Source organism: Mustela nivalis, assembly GCF_964662115.1.
Source record: "Mustela nivalis genome assembly, chromosome: 18".
Taxonomy (NCBI): Eukaryota; Metazoa; Chordata; class Mammalia; order Carnivora; family Mustelidae; genus Mustela; species Mustela nivalis.
Window position 1 is genome coordinate 35,394,493 of NC_139037.1, and position 12,774 is coordinate 35,407,266.

Genomic DNA, 12,774 nt, shown 5'->3' on the forward strand with positions numbered 1-12,774 from the left:
CCTGAGACCATGACCTTAGCCAAAAGCAGGAGTTGGAGGCTTCACTGACTGAGCCATCCGGGTGCTTCCTGTTCTGGTGTTTTTTCTCTTTCTTTCTTTCTTTCTTTTTAAGATTTTATTTATTTATTTGACAGAGCTCACAAGTAGGCAGAGAAGCAGGCAGAGAGAGAGAGAGAGAGAGAGAGGAGGAAGCAGGCTCCCTCTTAAGCAGAGAGCCCAAAACGGTGTGCTTGATCCCAGGACCCTGGGATCATGACCTGAGCTGAAGGCAGAGGGTTTAACCCACTGAGCTACCCAGGCGCCCCACTATTCTGGTTTCTTAATCGGAATCTGTGAACTTGCTTATTTGCTGAAATTCTGTAATTTCATGGGCATGATAGTATCCTTGTTTCCATCAGTACAGATCTATTTTCCTTTTTCTCTTTATCTTTTACCCATGTTTATTCTCTTTTCAGTGGGATTTTCCAGAAAGCGGGAGGTAGATGCATGTGCTCTGTCTGATTTTATTTATTCAGCACTACTTAATATGTGTAGATAGTGTTCTAGATTCTGTGAATGAGACAGGCAGGGGCATCCCAACTTCCATGGAGTTTATATTCTAATGAGAGATTGAACATATAAGTACATAACATATTATAATATTAGATTATAAAAAGTAATTTGGGCTGTAAGACTCACGGGAAGGTAACCTATAAATCAACATTTGAAGTAAATAAGTAGTCTCATTAAAAGTTTTGGGATCAGAACTCTGGGCAGAAGGATTAGTAAATGCAGATACCTAAGGGAGGAAGGCATGTCTGAAGTATAGTGAGCAAATTGCTGCAGTATGAGAGAAGACTGGAGAGAGAGGCAAATGTCAGATCTTATAGACACTTGTAGTCTTTGGTAAGGAAATTTGACTTTATTTTTAAATACAGTGAAAAGCTAATGAAAGATTTTAGAGGGGGAGCTATACAGTTTGAATTTTTTAAAGATAGCTTTGGCAGCTATGTAGGAAACATATTTGGTTTGGGTGTTGTCCATGGAGGTATAAAGATGAAGAAATTGTGGATATATTTTGCAAGGAGTACCTGTGGACATTTGTGATGATACGAGAAACAGCAGGCTGAGTCACAGATAATCACAAATTATTTGGCGTTTGCAACTGGGTGGTGCTACTTACTAATATAATGAAGCTTTGGAGAAGGGAAAATCAAGAGTGATTTTTTGATATATTTGAAATACTTGGAAGATATTAGAGTAAAGCTGTCAAGTAGGCAGTCTGGAACTTTGGGAAGAGGCCAGAGTTGATAGTATAAATTTTGGAACCATCATAAATAATAAAGTGTAATGTTTGGATCTATGGATTATCTTGACAGAACGTAAGTGAGAGAAGAGGGCTCAGGTCAGAGGTCTAGGGCTGTAATATTAAAGATGAGAAAGAACCTGGGGGAGAAGACAGCAAAAGGAGATAAAGAGGAAATGACTGGTGAGCTGGGAAACCTGGAAACCTGAAAAGCAAGTGAAGAATAATTTACAGAGAAGAATAGTCATCTTTGTTGAATTTTTGAGGGATGGCATTAAGATGGTTAAAGAGAGGCACTATTAGATTTGATAACAGATATTTTTGTCCTTCTTGATCAGTTTCATTGAGTGGGCATCTATATTGCAGTGGATTGATTAGTGAATGGGAGGTGAGAAACTGAAGACAGAAAGTAGAGATAGCTCTTTTTTGAGAATTTTGCAGAGATGGGTGGGTAGCCAGAGGAACAAACCTAAATTCATTGTTGAACTTTAAAAGGCATACTATAAAAAGCTTTACCTATTACTTTTTTTTTTTTTTTTTTGAGAAATTCTAGGCATACACAAGAGCAGGAAGAAAATGGCCAACCTGGCCCCATTCATACCCATGTTTACTCCTTCCCTTGCATATTATTTTTAAACAAATCTCATATAATTTGTTATAGATGTTTTATTATATATTTCTTATATTTCTGAAAAATAGACCTTTAAAAATATAAGCACAATTAAAGTTAACAATAATTCCTTAATTTTTTAAAAAAGATTTATTTATTTATTTATTTGACAGAGATCACAAGTAGGCAGAGAGTCAGGCACAGAGAGGGGGGGAAGCAGGCTCCCCACTGAGCAGACAGCCCGATGTGGGGCTTGATCCCAGGACCCTGAGATCATGACCTGAGCCAAAGGCAGAGGCTTAACCCACTGAGCCACCCAGGTGCCCCTATAATTCCTTAATATTAAATACCCAACGTGTGTTGACATTTTCAGGTTTCTCATAAAAACTTTTTTAAAGTTTTAAAAAACAGATTATTTAAGGTCCATATATTAGGTATGGGCGATGTCTTTTTTTAGCTCTCTTTGATCTATTGTTTTCTTTCTTGTTTTTGCATGCAAAAAAAAAAAAGAAGCTATCACATGTACATCTGGATGTGCTATTTGGGTCTTCATGGTGTAGGAATGTAGGATAACACGTTCCTCGAGTGACATTTATTTTTCCTGTAAATTATAATTTGGATTCAAAGGCTTGATGGGGTTTGATTTTCTTGACAAGACTACCTAATAGGTATTCTGTCAGGTGACAAATAAAGTCCGCTTGTTTCTGTTTTTGTAATTATAGCAGCTATTTATGTTTAACACTCACATCCTTTAGTTCATTTCTGGTTGAAAATGGTGATACCTGGGGTGCCTGGGTGGCTCAGTCAGTTAAGCATCTGCTTCGGCTCAGGTCGTTGTCCCGGGTTTCCTGGAATCAGCCTCAGATCAAGCTCCCTGCTCCGTGGGGAGCCTGCTTCTCCCTCTCCCTCTGCCCCACTCCCCTACTTGTGCTCGCTCTCTCACTCGCTCGCTCTCTTATTCGCTTGATCTCTCTCTCAAATACATAAATAAATAAATAAAATCTTTATCTTATTGTTCTTCGTTTTTTAGCCACAGTACTTCTTAAATTAGAGACTTCTCTTTATCTGTCCTGTTGTTACCCAGTGAGTGATACAGTTTGAATAGAAAAAGCTAGATAAAATCTTTTCTTCTTTCTATTCTATTTAAGTTTTCAAAATAGAGAGTTGGTTCTTACACATCTTCTTATGGTGGCCAAGTCATTTTTGCTTGTATTTTTTTAATTTATGTCATTTTTTTTTTAAGATTTTATTTATTTATTTGAGAGAGAGAGCAAGTAAGAGAGAGCACGAGAGGGGAGAAGGTCAGAGGGAGAAGCAGACTCCCGAGGAGCTGGGAGCCTGATGTGGGACTCGATCCCGAGACTCTGGGATCATGACCTGAGCGGAAGGCAGTTGCTTAACCAACTGAGCCACCCAGGCGCCCCTGTCATGTGGTTTTAATTATATCTGATGTTCCAATTTATTATTCAGTTACTGTTTGTACTGATGCTCAATTGTCCTAAAGTGGTCAGTGGGAGCCTTTTCAAGTTATCCTTGGGTCCTTTAACAAGACCCTATTTGTATTTGACAACTGTCTTGCAATCTGGAATAATTAAGTGTTCTTGCATCATCTGGTATATGTCTGAGATTAGAATTAAGTAGTTCTCTAAGGGCACAGGATTTGGAAATAACCATTACCATTTTACTTAAAAAGTCTTTTTTAAAAAAAAAATTTATACTATTAATAGCCTATTAAGAGCCTATACTTACAGTCTTTTAAGTTGCTCCCTTCTTGGAATATGAATTTTATCTATTTTGGCCCTTTACCATGTGGTTTTAGGTTTTGGGGAATTCTCTTTGTTGCTTTTGAGTTCAAATATGTATTAAAGCAAGTTTTTTGTTTTTTAATTTGTTGTTTGTCTTATCCAACATTTTGAATTGTTTGGAGTGAAAAGGATGGCTTCTTGGCATTTATTAAATCACCATATGGAGTAAAGTTCCTCTTTTGCTTTTCCATTTAGGGATCTGCATGCCCTGAGAATGTCAGAAATGATCTCATCTGTGCTAAAGTGAAAACTACTTATTACTTCCCTAGTGTTTATATATTTTCTGTGGATGTTTTCTGTTTGCTTTTTTATTGGTAACCTTAATGTATTTATGGCTAAGGTCAGTTTTGCTTCTGTATATTTGACATATTTCAGTCTATAATTTGAGTAGGGGACAAAAAGGAATGGAGTTTTTTTTTTCCTTTTCTTTTTTAATACTTTACCATTTTTAGCTTGGAAGCAGAGAGAAGGAAAAAGGCAGAAAGATCACTGTGAAATTGTGTGAACATGTAGGGGTTGAAATTAAAGGTGCCAAATAAAGAAACTGGTCTTCTGTTATACTTCCTTCTACCTCATGAGTTAATGTGGATCTGAATTCTGTCGAATTTCTTTTTTTCCTGTGTGGGCGTGAGGAACATAGATGTAATGGTTGTAGTTTTATAAAATATGCCAGGCAGCAAACTCTAGTGCTATTTAGAAAGAAAAAGAAGACAATGAGAACTAGGGCAAACAGTTCTTGCTAAGCCCTAAAATATATCGCTTTTATTCATCCATACAGAAAACAAGCATGAGGCCAAGAGGAGGCGAACAGAGAGAGTTAGGCGAGAGAAGATAAATTCTACAGTAAATAAGGATTTAGAAAACAGAAAGAGGTCTCGAAGTAACAGCCATTCAGATCATATCAGACGAGGAAGAGGAAGACCTAAAACTGCATCTGCCAAAAAACATGAGGAAGAAAGAGGTATGAATAAATCCAAGCAGTTTTGTTTTTCAAGTATTAAACTTTTCTAGATCTTAATTAGATAATAGTAAAGCAAGTGTTTGGTAGGCAATGAGCTCCTGGACTTAAAATCACAACTCATGTTTTAGTTTGAAAACATTTCCTCCAGGGTAGATGCTTGTTTTTTTGTTTTTGTTTTTGTTTTAAATCAGAGAATTTAATTCTTATTGAAAAGCTAAAGTCTCAAATTAGGAACATTTCACCTTGCAATAAGCTAATGTTTATTCAGAGATAATAATTTGTATATGACAACCTAGAGAAGCCTGTTAAAATGGTTGTTTTTTTGTTTGTTTTTAAAGATAAATCTGATTTCTGTTAAACTTATTTCAAACTGTTACACTATGAGTTTTAAAATTACTATTGAAATATTCTTCAGTATGAATTTTTAAAATTGCTCATTGTGTCCTCTCTACTTTGAGGCAGAGTTTGGGTAGTTAGGTAAATTCTTCTTGGTCCAAAATAAATTCAAATTTCTCCTTACAGGTTTTCTTCTTTCTTCTGATAAGTAATATGTCTGCCAGTAAATTGTTTTTAAACATTAACTAAAACTTCAGCTTTTTTTTTTTTGTACATCTTTTAAAAAATCTTTTATCATGGAAAATTTCAAAGATGACACAAGAGTAGAGAGACTAGACTAGGATAATGAAACCCTGTATGGCCTTGAATGAGTATCTTTTGCAATTGAGACTTTCAAGCCTGTAATTAATGGAAAAAAGGGATGGATACTTTTTATAATTACTTAAAAACCTCCATCAGAATAAATTCATCTTCAGTGAAATGCATTTATAATTTCTTACCTTGTTGGTGAGTTATGCTTTGCTTTTGCAGACACTCAGTTTTTGATATTCAAGCATAAGTGTAAATTTCTCTAATTTTAGACATTGAAAAAATTATTTAAACCTGTTTACCATTTCTTTTGCTTTGTATGCTTTTATTTCAATAAAGTTATGTCTGTGAGGGAAAGTAAATTCACTGGTATAGCTGTCCTTAGCTTTTTCAGAGTTAATGGTTTCTTACTATTATGTGTCTAAAGGAATAAGGCTTATATCATATTTGACAGTATTTTTTGAAGAATAGTTAGATACTTCTTAATTCCTTAATTTTACTCCATTTTCTTTTTCCTTCTCTTATGCTGCTCTTCCAGAGAGTTTGAATTATTTTTAAAATTTGAATGTGTTTTTTTTTAACATGGGATGATCAGAAAAATCTATGCTAAAAACTGCTTCAGAAGGGAAACTAGACCAAAAAAAAAAAAAAAAAAAATCAACAGAATAAGAACAAAACAGGGAAATACTGCTTGGCCCAGAAAACAGAACATTCTTTCGGGTTGAAGTAAAGGGAATATAACCCAAAGAATGGAGAAGGAATGCTTCTGGTGGTGAGTGAGAGGAGATGAGAAAACAGATAATGACAGTCTTTTAGTTGGGGTAATGAAATCTAGATAGTGGTGCTAGAAATTTTTATGTGCTGGTCTAAATTTTTATTCATATTAACTTGAGAAAAGAATTTAGTTAGCTATCTTTTTTCAGATATTTTGAGCTTATTAATAGAAAAGTTTTAAGCTATATCTAGAGTAAGATACACTTTTGATTTATTTTTAATACATACAGGAAGGCACTCAAAACAATTTTTGTAGAATAAATGGATCTTTTCAGGTAGGCTTTGGGGTCGGAGTGGGGAAAAGGTCAGCAAACTTTTTCTGTAAAGAGCCAGATAATACATATTTTAGGCTTTGTGGACCATACAGCCTTCTGTTGCTGCTACTCTGCCCTGTCATTGTAGCTGGAGAGCAGCCATAGACAATATGTAAATGAATGGGCATGGCTGTGTTCCAGTAAGACTTTATAAAAACAGGTGGCAGGCCAGATTTGACCTTGGGCTGCATTTTACCAACTCTTGAGGTAGACCATGTTCTCTAAATATAATACGCATAAGAAATATGAACTTTTGAAATCTCTATGTATTTTAGGACAGACTTCTTTCGTATGCTTCTTAGTATTAAGTAACTATTTACTGTAATTCAGTTTTTATTGATTTTTTGCTCATAGGGTACTCGAAAACTTTGAAGCAAGCCCTACCTTTAGTAAGGACAGTTTGTGTATAAATATTTTGAAAAAATAGGACGAAGAAAGAATGGAAAAGGAAAGCTTGTTAGACATCTAGATAGCAAAATATTTTTATACAATCATAAAAAAAATCATTAAACTTAAAAATTTTTGTTGTTTTAAGATAAGTTTCCATTTTTATGAGGGGAATATGATTATTTTGGATATTATAGGAGTGACATTAAGATTAAAATATAATGGGCAATTCTGAATATCTTATTAATGAACATACAAAATTTATGTAGAGTTCGACTTAAAGTTGTTGGATTGAATAACCACACCAAGCTTTCCATCATCCTCAAATCCTAAGTAATTATTAGTAAAGGAATTTTTTTTTTTAAGGACCAAATTCCATAAGGACAAGGAATGGGAAAAGCAACACAATTCTAGAAAGTGATAACTGCTTTAGTAGACCCATAAAACCTAAATTGTTTGCCCCTTTAGGAAAAACTAATAAAAAACCCCTGATTTTTATTATACAATTGCCCCTAAGGTCAGGAGTTGGTGCATTAGCTATGTTTGGAAGTGTAGGGGTAAAGTTGTGGCTAAAAATGAGATTGTTTGGAAGTCTGGTTTTTAATGGCCTGCTAGGGCTGTTTACCTCATTTTCCCCTCCTTCCAGATTTATCCTTTTAAAAAGATTAGACAAAACAGAGTCTCTGACTTAGTAACACCAGGTATCACTGAGGGCAGGGATACTAGATTGAGATCAGGAAGATTACTTGAGAATTGAAGAGGGTAAATACTGAAATCAGTGGTCAGGCATGAATCTTCGAGTTAGATTAGCAGTACCTTCTCGAGGAAATGTGAAAAACCCAAGAGAAAGGACCTGAAATAAGGATACATTCATTAGGGGTTTCACAAATGGCCCAGTCAGATCATCCTAAATTGGTGATCACGGTCAGGCTCCACATATGTATGAGCTCATCAGCTTTTCAGATCCCGTTCTTAAATATGCTCGTATTATCAAGAATTACTCAGATATACAGAAGAAAGCATCTATATGAAAGGCTAAGACCAAACAATAAAACAATAACTAAAATAACTAACAAATAAAATAAAAACAATAACTTGGATAAAAGAGGTTTTTTCAGGAAAGAGGAAAAATTAAAACTATTGTTGATTTTTTAAAAAATATTTTACTTATTTATAAGCCAGAGAGAGTGCGTGATTGCAAGAGAGTGAGCACAAGCAGGGAGAGGCAGGCTTCCCGCTGAGCAAAGAGCCTGACATGGGACTCCATCCCAGGAGCCTGGGATCATGACCTGAGCCAGAGGCAGATGCTTAACTGACTGAGCAACCCGGCTGTATTTTTAATGTTTTTAGCAAGAGAAGATACTGTAGTCATAAAACAAGAAAAAGATGATATTTAAATGGAATAGCGGTGTCAAAAAAGTACTAGAAAATGAACTTTAAAATACAAATCTGGGGTGCCTGGGTGGCTTGGTTTAGTTAAGCGTCTGCCTTCGGCTCAGGTCATGGTCCCAGGGTTCCCTGCTCAGCAGGAGCCCTGCTTCTCCCTCTCCCACTCCCCCTGCTTGTATTCTCCCTCTTGTTCTCTTGCTCTCTGTCAGATAAATAAATACAAATCTAAAAAAAAAGTGTGTGTATTAAGATTGTGGAAATGAAAAACTTTAACAGGTTTATTGACAGAATTAAAGAATTGTACCAGAATGTAAAGAAATAGAAAAAGAGATGAAAGGGGTGCCTGGATAGCTCAGTCGGTTAAGTGTCCATCTTGATTTCGGCTCAGGTCACGATCTCAGGGTTGTGAGATCGAGTCCCATGTCAGGCTCTGTGCTGTGTGGGAAGCCTGCTTAGGAATCTCTCACTCCCTCTCTCTCCCTAAAAAGAAAGAGAGAGAGAAAGGGAGGGAGGGCAGGCAGGTGGAAAGAAGGAAGGAAGGAAGGGAGGGAGGCAGATGAGAAAATAGAATGGGAAAGATAAGAAATTTAGAGGACCAGTTTGAGGTCAACATTTATAAATAACTGTTGTTCTAAAAAAGAGCATAGAAGATGGAGGAGAGGAAGTCATCGCTGAAATAATTTAAGATATTTTTCCAAACCTGAAGGACATTGATTTTCCACACTGAAATGACCCACCAAATTCCCAGATGAGTGGATGATTAAAAGTAGAGATTATACTGAAGCATATCGTCGGAAATCCTACCTCTGGTTAAAGGGAAACTCCTTCAAGTGCTCAGGGAGAAAAGAACAAGAGAAGGAAGTGGTATTTGGAATTAATACAGTGGAGTACTACCCAGCAAGGGACGAACTCTCATATATGAACAAATAGCATCCATGAATTTTAAAAACATGTTGAATGAAAGAAGCTAGACACAAAATAGTTCATGCTAGATGATGCCATTTATATGAAGTCCAAGAACAGGCAAGTGAATCTGTGGTGATAGAATCAGAACAGTAGTTGCTGGTGAGGTGGGGAGGAATTGACTGGAAAGGAGCATGAGGAATTTCCTCTATCTTGATTGTGGTGTGGGTTATGTAGATGTACATTTTGTCAGAACTCATCCAATTGTACATTAAGATCTGTGTATTTCACTGTGTGTAAATTTAGCAATAATGTTTTAAATAGCTGTTAAAAAAGGTATTAGCTCTTTCTAACAGTGGCACATTAGTTGGAAGACAATTTTTTGCCTTCATACTACTCAGGAAATCTATCAGTCTCTAGTGAACCACACTGGGAATTAGCATGAAGGTAGACTAATGACACTTTCTAACATTCACGGTCTCAAAAAATTTGCTACCTATACACCCTTTCTCAGGAAGCCACTATAGGATACCTGGCATCAAAAGGAAGAAGTAAACCAAGAAAGTGTCCTGGGATCCAGGACACAGGGTCCAACTCAAGAGAAAGACATTTATATCCAGCACGATATTGAAGAGAGATCTAGATGATAATTAATTGTGTAGCAGGTCTAGAAATCAACTATTTGAGATTGGAGCAGAAGACTTGGAGAGACTTATTCAAGAAGATAAAATTGATATAATACCTAGTATGTGTAAACATTCGAAAGATCTATACAACTCATTACTAATGAAAACTAAGCAGATGGAAAAAGAATCTCTTTAGGAAAAAAACAAAGTGCAGTAAAAGTCAAATCATTTACATAGAAGAATAATGTAAACATTGACTATTGATCTCACTAAAATTGTGATGTAACTGTAATGGGAAGATGGGATAGGAAGAGTATTGGGCTTAAAATATGGGAAACAATAAGATCCTGAATTTTCATGGTGGAAGGTCAGTTAATAATGCCTAAAACCAAGAAGTAGCATCACATTAAAAACTTTGCTTAGAGAGGTAAAAACAAAAAGAAACAACTGGAAAAAAGTAGTTGAGTAGTTGCACATAGAGTGTGGGAAATGTGCATGGGGGATGGAAGACTTCTATATTTTGTAGCAAGTTGAATAAAAACGATTTGACTCTGTATATTTAACTTTGATTAAAAAGTCAAAACAAAACAAAAAACAGACCAAAGTACAATCATAAAAGAGCCTGAAAAAAGAAATTGGCAGAATGTACACGAAGATGTTTATTGTGTGTGTGTGTTTTTTTAAAGATTTTATTTATTTATTTGACGGAGATAGAGATTACAAGTAGGCAGAGAGGCAAGGCAGAGCAGAGAGCCTGATGTGGGCCTCGATTCCAGGACCCTGAGATAATGACCTGAGCCGAAGGCAGAGGCTTAACCCACTGAGCCACCCAGGCGCCCCATGTTTATTGTGTTTTCCACTAGCTCTGAGATAATGTAGGTGGTTTTTATTTTCTTTTTTGTTTTTTTTTTGTACTTTCCAATTTTCTACGATGAACTTGGATTGCATTTGTAATCAGGAGGGGGAAACATTGAATTAAATGTTGGTTATTCTTATTTTTTATAGAAGGGCTAAGGTAAAGAAGTTAATATATTCATAAAGGCACTATTGGCTTTTCAGAAAGGACCATCTTTAGGGTGAGAAAATTCATTTTGATTGGAACAGTGAGCTTATCCTACTGAAGAGAAAGAAGTATTTGAGATTTTTACAGAAATGATTTAGATATTATAGACAGTGTGTACACACACACACACACACACACACACACACACAGTTTCCATTTAGTTCATGGCATTTCAATAACTCCTTTGTGTAATTTTTAAAAAAATTCCAGTTTAATAGTGTGATACTGTATAACATTTAATATATGTTGTTAGTATTGTGTATATTTATTGTCATCTAAAGAAATACTTAAAAGCCTCAAGTATTTTTTAATTACCATATTTGCATTAAGTTATCTCTTTTTTTTTTTTTTAACAGAGAAACAGGAAAAGGAAATTGACATCTATGCTAACCTCTCTGATGAGAAGGCTTTTGTGTTTTCAGTCGCCTTGGCAGAAATAAATAGAAAAATTATCAATCAAAGACTTATTCTCTGATATTTGTCTGCAAAATATGTTGAAACTGTCTTCAGGATTACATCAGCAAATTCTCACCCAGTTGTGGACTCTCAGGAGCATTCTGACTGCATCAATAAGGGCCATTGATTGTTTTTTTTCCCTGTCATTTAGCCTGTGCCACACTTTGGGAGCAAAGCTGTAGGCTTGGACTGTTCTGGGATTTCCTTGTTTACCAAGGAGTATTGTCAGTGTTTTGTGTTTGAGATTTTAAGTATATTTACCAAAAACAAAAAAATAAAAAACAGTGGATGGCTGTTAAAGGATACAGGGGTAGAGGAGGGAGTGGAAGAATGAAAACTAGGGAAGTAAAATGCTTGATAGTTTTCAGGTTTGCCACTAGAGATGCAATATTTTAAGTACTTTGAGAAAGAGTGACTTTTAAAAATATATTTCAGATTTTCAGCACTAACAGATTGCATATATACAGTTCATTTACTTTTAATAAATTGGCAATTGATATTTTATTGAATGGGGAATTAAGAATATAAACTGTACATTTTGTCTTAAATTGATTTTTTCTTGGCCTTTATTTTTATGACTTAAGGTATGTGTTATATTTTGGGAGATACTTTCTAGACATTTGGGAAGTTTGGGTGCTATATGAAGAAAAACATTTAAGGATATATCGTACTTCAGATATAAACATCTTGTTTTCTTGAATGTAATTTATTTATTGGTTAAAAATACCTTTTCTGCTCTCAAGATGGTGCCTGTTAACCTAAACATAAAATATATTTATTACATACAAAATATTTCTTAGATAGCCACTTTTAAAGCAGTAATGTTTTATCTGAGTGGATGTTCATTTATACATCCTGATGATTATTTAAATTGTTACTTAATCTCACTCTGGAAAAAAATAAACCTTAATATTGAAACTAATAGATTAATAGTGTTTTTGTTGTGTGAAGTTTGTGAAATATATTTAAATTCTTAATTTTTCTGGTAATAAATGATAACTAGTTACTTATAGTTGATCTACACTAAATGCTTTTGCATTTTTGCATATCAACTTAATATTCAAACTTGACAGTAATTTCCCATATTTCAGGTACCCCCCCACACCCACCCCAGGGGCTGAATCTATGTGGCAGTCTAGAAGCCTTATCAGTCAGATTTAGCTTTAAGAGAAATTTCCCTTTGAGTTCCAATAGTTGCATTGTCATCTTCATCCTGCCTCTCTCATCATCTCTCAAAAGAAAGAAGATTGACATTTTTTTCCTACTTTATTTAAATGGTAGCCAGCAGAGGGAGCTTAAGAGGTACTCTAGGTAGGAAGCAGAATTTTTTCTAAGAATTCTTTCCCCTCAGTCCTTTTATTTACCTGTAGGTACTACTATCATTACCTTGTATGCATTTAAAAAAAATTTTTTTTTTAAAGACAAACTTTTTTTTCAAAGATTTTTGTTTATTTGATAGAGCACAAGTAGGGATAGAGGCAGGCAGAGAGAAAGGGGGAAGCATGCTCTCTGCTAAGCAGGGAGAATTGAGCAGGGCTCAATCCCAGGACTCCGAG

General features: G+C 35.3%; 1 protein-coding gene across 2 annotated transcripts in view; it reads left to right on the forward strand.

Moving 5' to 3' along the window:
* LOC309853178 (UPF0547 protein C16orf87) overlaps window positions 1-12,140 on the forward strand; it is a 30,912-nt gene extending 18,772 nt beyond the window's left edge. The window contains exons 3-4 of one of the 2 annotated variants that reach the window (XM_082711025.1): window positions 4,479-4,661; window positions 11,119-12,140. In XM_082711025.1, coding sequence (XP_082567151.1) covers window positions 4,479-4,661; window positions 11,119-11,237 — 302 coding nt within the window. In that variant the 3' untranslated portion in view covers window positions 11,238-12,140. The remainder of the gene's footprint in view (window positions 1-4,478; window positions 4,662-11,118) is intronic. The other variant, XM_082711026.1, reaches the window with a different exon arrangement.
* Window positions 12,141-12,774: the final 634 nt, after the last annotated feature.